The sequence below is a fragment of the Trichomonas vaginalis genome, chromosome IV, assembly GCF_026262505.1.
Source record: "Trichomonas vaginalis G3 chromosome IV, whole genome shotgun sequence".
Classification (NCBI taxonomy): domain Eukaryota; phylum Parabasalia; order Trichomonadida; family Trichomonadidae; genus Trichomonas; species Trichomonas vaginalis.
In genome coordinates this window covers 8053117-8063364 of record NC_067206.1, presented here as the reverse complement: position 1 = coordinate 8063364, position 10248 = coordinate 8053117, and the positions used below count along the sequence as shown (strand labels likewise).

The window sequence follows — 10248 nt, the reverse complement described above, 5'->3', positions numbered from 1 at the left end:
ACTAATTAAATTACATTGATTCTAAATTAATGATTATAGAAACGATCGGCACATATGATAGTTTTGAAGATAAGTTCATTGAAGATCACTTCATAAATCGCAAATATTAAAAATAAAAATTCTTAATTTTGAAGAAAATTAGCTTATTTTGGTTGTAATTAAAAGAGCATGGTTAGACATGAAATTTATTTATCTGGCTAATTATCCTAGCTGATAAAACATTGATAAAAATAACCTTAATGTATGGGGATTAGTTTTTACAATGGATGTTTATGAGCGCAGGCGTGAGATGCAAAAGCAATGGCGTGAAAACGCTAAACAGTGCGAATGGATTGGCGATATTACAATAGAGGAAGTTATGAAGCATAGAACACCAAAAGATTGCTGGGTCATTATCGATGGCATTGTTTATAATTGGACTCAATATGTTTACAATCATCCAGGAGGTTCATCTCACTTCCTTGGTAAAAATCCAGATATTACAGTTCCTTTCCACAATTTCCATCGTGGAATGGATATATCATTTGTTGAAAAGCTCAAGATTGGACGCCTTGTAAGTTCAAAGTATTTATACAGTTAAAAAGAAATTTATTTCTATTAAATTCTTTCGAATCATTTTTGGTAGTTATTCTCATAGACTTGTGAACATATATTCGTAATATTCATAGTTCTGCATATTATGGTGTTTTTTTTTTAAATATCTAAATATAAAATTAAAAAACATTTCATTTGGCTAGATAAATGGATATACACTGGAATGTCATTGCTAAGGTTGATACATATTAAGACGCAATTCAAATAATTTCAACAAAATATAAATTAATTTAATCGTTTTTGGTAAGTGGATTATCAAAATGAATAATAGAACCAATGTTTGTCTCGTTTTCTGAAAATAAACTACAGAATATGTTTTGAAATCTGGAAAATTACTGTCACTTTTCATAATGTTAAAAACATTTTTCAAAGCTATTTCAGCAAAAGATTTAGAAAGTTTGCAAAAACTTTCAGAAGAAGTATATGCCACAGCAAAGGCATCCAAACCAACGCGTGCTGCTGGTCATATTAAAACTGGTCGTAATCATATTTTGATAACACAATCAATAACAGGAATATTATCAGTCCAAGCTCTTGGAAAATTCAATTTCTCGAGATTTAATGAGTTTTCATACTTTTTGACTCCATTAATTTCTAATCAATTTGAAAATGCATCAAAGCCCCGAGCATTTTGTGCTTTAATTGCCGGAACTTTCCCAGTTAAGCATTTTTCAGATACATTTTTGCAGTCAATTGGTATTCCTGAAAAATACACTTCTCCAGCAACGTTTTTACTATATGGTGCTCTCGAAACAGCATCAATCAAACTTACACAGAATATTAAGACCAATCTTGTTGATTTTACTTTAACATCTCTATCAACTGCCGGACTTATTTATCTTAACTCGTTTATAATCGAATCTATCCACAAATTAGTCCCAATTATTCCTTATTTTGTCATATTTACTGCAGTTTCTTTCTTATCAGCGCCAATTCTCCACCGCGTTTGTACATTTGGTGTGAAAAGCGCCATTAGATTTGTTATTGAAAGTATTGCTTCATTAATCTTCAAAGAACAAAATTCCCACGCCGAATATCTTCCTACAGACATAGAAGTACCAGAACCAATGCAATGCACGATTTGCCACGATCTCTTGAATGATCCAGTTGAATGCCAAGGATTCTTCTTCTGCAAGAAATGCCTCGATGAATGGCAGAAAGTTGGCTCAATTCATCCAGCAAATGGTTTGCCAATTTCAGAAGAAACAATTGTCAAGAATGTGACGATGAATATGATCACGATCAAGTACAGAAGAATCGTTCTCAATCAATACAGAAGAGATCATCCTGATTGGCAAGGAGAAAATATGGATGAAGAAGAAAATGAGCAAATTACAGATGAACAACAACAAGATACACAGCAGCAAGAATAAATTAATAAATAAGACAAATACATTGAAATTAGAAGAAAATAATTTTCATCATTCTCAAAATTGAATCTAATTGATTCATTAATCGAAAAAATTCTTAGTATTATCCAAATTTTCGTTTTTGTTCGGATTTGTTCATTTATTACCAAAATATTTTTCATTATTCCATTAGTTTCAGAAACTCACTACATTTATATGCATATATTCTTTATTTTGTATATTATTAAATACATACTATTCTTTATATATCTTATTTAAAATTATTTTTTGGAATATTAGTTGAAAAACATAGATAAATTGGCTCTTTCTTCTCATCATTAATCACTTTTTAATGCACTCTATTTCCTTAATCCTAATTTTTATCATCAAATATTTCAATTTATTTTCGAAGGATTTATACCAACTAATTGACAGTATAGCTGTATTTATGATTACAATTTCATAATCTAGAGCTATGAATCATAAATACCGAACGAATTTCTAAAATATTTGCGAATAAAAGACAAAATTCTCATCTTTCATATTGTTATTATTCAGATTTTACCCAGTAACCTAAAATTAGTGTGCTCAGATCGCGAACCGCTTTACATAGAGATGTTCAAAATTCAAATCATCGTTTTTAAAAGTGCTGGAAAAGTGACATTGTAATTCATCTAAACACATGAGTGCTTTTGATTTCGCAAACGAAACGCCAGATAACAATAATAACGGCTCATCCGAATTCACATTCGGCGAGGAACAGCCAGAAGAGCAACATCCAACTCAAAAGGCCGCTCCAACAAAGAAAGCCGCACCAGGCAAGAAAGGCATGAGAGTCATTGGTATTGGCAAGAAAAAGTCAACCGAAACTAAGAAACCTAACAAATTCGCGAAGAAAGGAACAGAAAAATCAGAAACAAAACAAAAAATTTCAGTACAGTTAACCCCAGGTCAGATTCCTGAACTTGGCGAGATTAAAAACCCAACCATCATCCAAGCTCCACCAAAAGAAGATGATACATCAGCTTTCGACTTTGGAAGTGCTGAGCCGACATCAAATCAAAATGATGAAGTCTCTGCATTCGATTTCGGACAGGCTGAAGCAACCCCTGCATCAAATGAAACATCAGCATTTGATTTCGGAGCTGCATCTACAGAAAACCAGGCAGAAGCAACATCTTCATTTGATTTCGGAGGATCTGCTCCTGCTCCAGCTCAGCCACCAGTTCAGACAAGATCTGTTCCAACACCAGAGCCAGTTGCTCAACAATCTCAACCAGCTGCCGATGTTCCACCAGAAATTCAGGAACTTGGCGAAACATACGGCGGATTCGCACTCAGCTTGAACAACATTGCTTTGGCCGTTCAGGATATGATCAAAGAAACGGCTTCAAGCAAAGAAGAAATTACAAATTCAGAAAAGGCTCAAGCAGATGCCCTTTCGAACGAAGAATATGATAAGGCTGAACAACTTGATAACAAGATTTCTCAGCTCAAAGAGAAAATCCACGAGAATGAGAATAATTTCGCTATGTGCGTCCAAGAAGCTCTCGATCTCACTACCGAGGCTCCAAATCATCTCATGGAGCATGCTACTTCAGCTTCCTCGAAGCTTCCTGAATTAACATCCAGAGCTTCCGCTGTCGAAACAGAATTATCAGAAAAGAACGAGCTTCAGACAAGAGATAATACTACAATTGACATCGAGCGTCGCAAGAATGCCTCTAAAATCCAGGAACTTGAGACTCCTATCAATATGCATGCAAAGGCTATCGATGACATGCAAGCCAAGTACGATTCTGATGTTTCTAAGGCCACAGAATCACTCGATACACAAATTACAGCTCTCGAAAACGAAAGAAGAGACATATCTACACAAGTTTCGGATTTACTCAAGCAGATTGATGCTCTTAGAACACGCGAGAAGTCCGTTCAAGCCGAGATCAACAAACATACTCGTAGCAGAAAGCAGGTTGTCGATGGTTTCTCCGCTGATTTGAAGAAGATCAACCAAGAAAAGCAATCTCTTGAATCGGAGAAGCGTAAGATGAATGCTGAAATCAAGAAGATCGAAGCTCCATTCCAGAGCTTTCTTGATGACGTTGCAAAGCGTGAAAAGGAAATCAACGCATTAAATGACGAACTTAAGACACTCAAAGAGCAAATTGAGAACGCTCAGCGTGATACAGATGAAGCAGAGAAGGGAGCAGAGTTAATTACTGGACTTATCCAATCATATGGAAAATATAATGAAGAAAGATCTTCCAGATTCGAACAGATGAACTCTGATAGAAACGAGATCATCGAATCCCGCCAGAAAGTATCACTTTTGTCCCAGCAATTGATACAATTAAACACAGATCTCAAAACTTCCGAGGAATTGGTCGCAGGAGCTAAAGCCAAAGAGGAACAGCTTGAGGCCCAGAAGAAGGCTGCTGTTGCTTCAAAGAACTTCAAGGCTGCTAAAACGTGCAATGACCAACTTAAGGATTTGAAGGAAGTTACAGAGCGCGCTGAGACAACAATCACTACATCAGCTGCAAAAATCGCCCAGAACCAGGAAGAATCAGCTCATTTGACAGATAAGATTCATACTCTTGAAACAGCTTTAGTAGATGAAAAGGACGGACTTAGCAAGATCGACTACGAATTCTTCGAAGAAGCTGTCGGAATTCTCGAAAAACTCTTCGAAGTTTCAAGATTTTCTGGAAAATTATTGAAAGGTTTACAGTCAATGCTTCAGTCCCTTTTGGACAATACTGAGAAGCCTGTTGAGCTTTCCAAGGATGAATTAAAGAGTATGATCGATGAACTCAACGCAAAGATCGAAGAAGCCGTAGAAAAGGAGAACTTCGATGACGCTGAGACATTACAGGTTAAGGTTAATGCTCTTATGACCAAGTACAACAACATGGAGTAATTTATTTTATACTTTCTTTTATTTTAGTCTTTTTATATTAAAAATTTGAATATCTCGATTCTTTTTTCAAAACAAACTATCTATTAAGTCAGCAAAACCTATAAATTTCAAGAAAATTCATTTTGATTTTATTAAAGAAAGTTTCCTTAAAATTATGATCATTTTCCATGAGTTTGTATCAATACTAAATTAGTTCAGAATGAAAAACCATGATCAAATTTTAATCAAAGGTGACCAAACTATTTTTTGAAAGTCCGCCATAACTTTAATGGTACTATTTCAGCGTGTACAATGAATACAAAAATTCTAAGAGTGCCACATAAAATAGTACTTTAGACTTGAGTTAATGCTACCAAGCAAATGTTAAAAAGATGACTTTAGTGTTTTGATAATCAAAGATTAAAATCATTATTGTCTAAATCAATAATCATAACGACAGAAGTTAATGTTTTTTCATCAGTGCTTTAAATCCACTTTTAAAAGTATACCTCAAAAATCAAAATATCAAAAAAAATTGGCCGATAGGTTTGGCTTTAATTTTTGTCTGCTTTTATGATTTGATATGGATGTTATAATTTTAAAAGTTGAGCCAAATTCACCAATAGATTTTTGAGATTTGCAAATACTCAATAATTTTCAGCGTGTTATCTTTTATTAAAAGAACTATTTGGTTTCAGTATCATATAAATTGATATTTACTTTCTATTTGAACCTTCATTTAGCTAATGATTTAATAATACAGATTTCATCTAGTCCTTATAAGAGAATTTTGAATTTGTTATAATAAAAAAACAAACAGATATAGCTTACACTTCTATAATAAAGATACCTTTTATAGAAATCAGTATGAAATGTGTTTTGGCTTATTGGAAGCATATCAGACATAATCGCCATAATCAAAAAATCTATATACCCAATAAGTAATAAATTTGTCGATATAGATTTTCCATAAAATTAGTTTTTAGTCTGATCTTAAAATAAATTTAATTTTTTATAAAAAAAATCACATTTAAAAGTACCTTTTGAGTAGCTCGAAATCCTGTTGGTGGATTTCGGGCGTACTTCAAAATTAGCTTTTCTTCTACATATGCAAGCTATATTTTAAATATGGGGCAAATCGGATCGGCGAAAGGAGTTTAGTTACCTTTTTTTAATCGGAAATTTGTGGATGATTTGTTAAAATAATATGATTATTATATAAAATAGAAAAATATGTTGTTGTATTTATAGTATTCAATCTTAAAATCAATGAGCGGGGCTACGATTAACCACATTACGTTTACTAATGATGGTAAGACAATGTGCGTTAGCTACTCAAATGGCTTTGGAGTATACAACACTCTCCCATTTGAAGAGAAATTCAGGCAAATAGAAAACAGACAAATATCACATGCAATTACAATGACAGGAATCAACAAAGTAGTTTACTCCGGTGTTGAAGGACAGAGATCCTTTAGTGATAAATCAGTTTGTGTCTTTGATTGCTCAATTCACAGACCATTAACGCAAATTGACTGTCCAGAAACAATCAAAGGTCTATATATGCTACCTAAAATGTTCGCAATTGCCTTAAAGAATGAAATTCGCGTTTACAATTTCGAACCTGCTGGTCTATATACTCAATTACGTTGTGTTCCAAACGAAAATGCCCCATGCGACTTTGTTATCATCGATAACAGCTATGTCATCGCAATGTGTGGCCGTCAAACAGGTGCACTTCGTATTGTTTCTGTCGAAGCAAGCGGCTCATTAGATAAATCGATTCCTGCTCACAACCATGCAATGACTCACATCAAATTTAACATTGATGGATCTATGATTGCAACATCCAGTGAAGTAGGTACAATTATACGTGTTTTCAATTCAAAAACAGGAGATAAAATTTGTGAATTCAGACGTGGCTCTTTTTCAGCTACTATCCAATCCATTGCATTTTGCCAAACAGCAAATATCATCGCTACTACATCTACAAAGAACACTCTCCATGTTTTTGCAATCGAAGATAATTATGATGAAACAAAACGCTCTACTGCAACATGGAAAGTTCCAGATAGCCAACATACATCAATCTCATTTGCTGGCGATAATAAAATTGTTGCAGCAATCTCTGCAGGCTCTTTATTCACTCTCCACTTTAATGACGCACTGAACGAAATAGCACTGGATTCTTCTAACGATTTCCTTGTATAATCTAATCTATTTCAGTTCATTTTATACTTGTTAATTGTAGTAAAATTTAAATTCTGTTCTCATATTTACATTACTATTTCTAATGCATTTCATTCAATAAATAAGTTAATTGTTAAGTTTTTCACAATATCCATGATACAAAATGAGGAACAAAATGATTTTAATGCAAAAATGTATACTATTGCATATTGTATATGATATATTTTGGATACAATTGTATATTTATTGTGAAACATGATAGCAATAAAGATATTTTCCAGAAATATTCAGTATGATATCTGACTTTATTGATTTATACACAATATTGATACAATCGAGATGCAGCATAGCCTCTATTTCAACATATTTTAATCTATTTTGGTATAATAATTCCAAAATTTGTCTAAATCAAGTAATTATTTGATAAAATCTGGTAAATAAGTTAATAGAATTATGGTTCATTAGTAAAACTTAATTAATAAAAAAGGTAAATATTATTTTAGACGAAATAACAAAAGAAAGAGATAGAACAAATAAAAAATAAAAAAAAATTACAATGAAGGTGGTTCGTTTGTATCTGTGTCATCAATAGTGAAAGCAGGATTTTCTCCATCATTTGTTGCACTGCTTCTTCTTGATCCATCTTTCTTTTTCTCATCATTGTTTACAACGACAAGATCTTCGCATTCAGACATGTGAACAATTTCCATGAAAACTCTTTCAAGGCTAGAAGATGAACATGTGTAGTAGTCAAATCCATTATCTCCTTGTTTTCCGTTTTGCATCACATCAAACAAATCGCATAATGTTGTTGACGTAGCAGGGACAGAGTAAATTCTTGCTCTTGGTCTCATGATTGACAACTCAGCCTGAGGAATCTTTTCCTTGAAGAAATTGTCAACTTTAGCTTTAGCGTCAGCAGTTCCTTCAGTCATAGAGATATCGATCTTGAACTCTGTACCAAATCTCTGAGACAAATACTGTGGAGATCCAACAGTGTAAACGTTTCCTTTGATCATGATTGAGATTTCATCGCAAAGAGATTCAGCTTCACTCAAAAGATGTGTGCACAACATGAATGTTTTCTCACCTTTGAAAGTAGAAATCATTTCATGAACGTGTTTTCTTGCTACAGGATCCAAAGGAGCTGTTGGTTCATCGAGCAAAATAATCTCTGCAGGGCCAAGGAAACACAAAGCAATTGCGAGTTTTCTAACATCACCAGCAGATAAATCTCTGATTGGTTTATCTTTGAGTTCTTCAATTTCAAGTAATTTGATGAGTTTGTCTGTTTCTTCTTTCGCCTGTTCATCATACATTTGGAACAACATAGAGTAAAGTTTGAAATGCTCAGCAGGAGTCATTTCATCACAAAGATGTGTGTTGAATTGAGGACAAATTGATAACAAAGTTGGATCATAGAAATCTTCAATGGAAACACCGTTGATTTCGATTGTTCCATCAGAAGGAGGTAATAAACCAGTGATCATTCTAATTAATGTTGTTTTTCCTGCACCGTTCGCTCCCAAGAAACCAAACAATGATCCTTTCTTGACACCCAAAGAAACACAGTTTACAGCAGGAATTGGTTCTCCTGCCGTGTTGAAGAAGAGACGGCTGGCGTTGTGAATACGAACAGCGTATTTGTTGTTCGTATCATTGACCATTTCTTCCATTTGATGGGCTTCTTCTGTAACAGGATGTTTTGCTTTCTGATCTTTGAAGAATTGAGTGAAATTACCAAAAGCATGTTGAGCACGATGCTTCTGGACACTGAGACGGACACTTTCGATGATCCAAAGAATGACACTGTATAAAACAATGACGCAGAATTGCATAATAAGATAAATTCTGCAACGTTCATGTTTGAAGAAATAAGTAAGGTCCTGTTTGAAGAATCCCATTGTTGATAACATGTACATGAGAATTCTTTGGATAGATATGTGAGGAAGGAAAGAATAAATCACATCAACCCAAACAGGAGGATCTTCCATGTTTCTAACGATATCGACAATCATTGGGACAAGAAGAAGGATGGAAAGCATCATAAAGGCTTGGCGAGAGGCAGAATCAGCAGAACTGAAACAAAATGAAAGACAATAAATGAAAAGAATGAATCCTGGTCCGCAAAGAACAAGCGCATACCATGTGTTGAATGCGTTATCAATGAAGGCTTGGATTTGACAGGCAAGGAAAATAATCCAAATGAAAGTTACATCAATAATCCAGATGGCCAAATCGATGACGAATGTAGCAATCCAGTAAGGGAATATCGTGAGGGTGCAAGAAATCATGTATGGACGAACTTCTCCGTTGATATCTGTAATTGGTTGGGAAATGATAAGAGGAATGATGGAACAAAGGCCTGCAGCAATAAGCATTGGTCCTAATTGTCCGAAAGCCATTTGCTGGAGTTGTAAGTAAAGTCTGATGTAGCTAACATCAAAATCATATTCGTGACCAAATGTAAGCTTCCATAAAACTCTGAAGAGGTTGATTTGGCTGATTCTAAGTGCACGATTGAATGTTGCGTTGTAAATCAAAGTGAAATTATACGGAAAGATTGGAATTGGCATTGGCATACCTGTCACATTAAATGTAGTAGCAATTCTTCCATTATATGAGTATCCAAAGTTGATATACTCAATATCATCGGTCGTATCGGTGGCATGGTCGTACATAAATTTGTTGCAGTCGGAAATGTTGTCGAAATAAAGGTACTTGATATCCTTTCCGGTATCATCTTTATATACTTGGGCAAATTCATCATAGATATCTTGAAATCCTGGTGTTTGTAATTGTCCAGCCAAATTTGTCTGGTTAACGGCAACGAAATATGGGGAATTTGTCTTAAATGTCTTGAAGGTAAATGGTTCTGTATCAGATTTCATAAAGGTGACCATCAAATAATAGCAAATAATGGCTAGAGCAGAAAAAACAATTGTACCGACAGAAGATGTAACGATCGCCTTCCATGAGCGCTTGAACATAACCCATCTTCTAAAAAGGACTGCACGAAAATGCTTGTGTACAAAGAATGGCTTCCTATGCTTCTGTTGTTCGGTCATCAATTGTTTTAAATTATGATTTCTTTCAAACTGTTTTTTTATAATTTTTTTCTCATACCTTTCGTCGATGATTAACTTTTTGAATGCTAAATCGATTTTACAAGAAGCAATATCGCTTTAAAATGGATCAGGGCTCGTCATGCTTAAT

General features: G+C 34.2%; 5 protein-coding genes across 5 annotated transcripts, besides 1 other annotated feature; 4 read left to right on the top strand and 1 right to left on the bottom strand.

Moving 5' to 3' along the window:
* Nucleotides 1-262: 262 nt before the first annotated feature.
* On the top strand, nt 263-580 carry TVAGG3_0049920 (cytochrome B5 family; the record flags this gene model as incomplete). The annotated part of the gene is made up of 1 exon (XM_001310854.2): nt 263-580. The coding sequence occupies one exon, from the start codon at nt 263-265 to the stop codon at nt 578-580; it is 318 nt and encodes a 105-aa protein (XP_001310855.1).
* Nucleotides 581-944: 364 nt separating this feature from the next.
* Nucleotides 945-1967, top strand: TVAGG3_0049910 (RING/U-box family; the record flags this gene model as incomplete). Its single annotated transcript, XM_001310855.1, has 1 exon — nt 945-1967. One exon carries the CDS (start codon nt 945-947, stop codon nt 1965-1967), a length of 1023 nt encoding a protein of 340 aa, XP_001310856.1.
* A 639-nt stretch (nt 1968-2606) lies between these two features.
* Nucleotides 2607-4937, top strand: TVAGG3_0049900 (A-type inclusion protein-related family; the record flags this gene model as incomplete). Its single annotated transcript, XM_051220981.1, has 1 exon — nt 2626-4863. One exon carries the CDS (start codon nt 2626-2628, stop codon nt 4861-4863), a length of 2238 nt encoding a protein of 745 aa, XP_051105967.1.
* A 152-nt stretch (nt 4938-5089) lies between these two features.
* Nucleotides 5090-6011: a mobile genetic element.
* Nucleotides 6012-6111: 100 nt separating this feature from the next.
* TVAGG3_0049880 (phosphatidylinositol-3,5-bisphosphate binding) lies at nt 6112-7053 on the top strand (the record flags this gene model as incomplete). The annotated part of the gene is made up of 1 exon (XM_051220980.1): nt 6112-7053. One exon carries the CDS (start codon nt 6112-6114, stop codon nt 7051-7053), a length of 942 nt encoding a protein of 313 aa, XP_051105966.1.
* Nucleotides 7054-7519: 466 nt separating this feature from the next.
* On the bottom strand, nt 7520-10109 carry TVAGG3_0049870 (ATPase activity, coupled to transmembrane movement of substances; the record flags this gene model as incomplete). Its single annotated transcript, XM_051220979.1, has 1 exon — nt 7584-10100. The coding sequence occupies one exon, from the start codon at nt 10098-10100 to the stop codon at nt 7584-7586; it is 2517 nt and encodes an 838-aa protein (XP_051105965.1).
* Nucleotides 10110-10248: the final 139 nt, after the last annotated feature.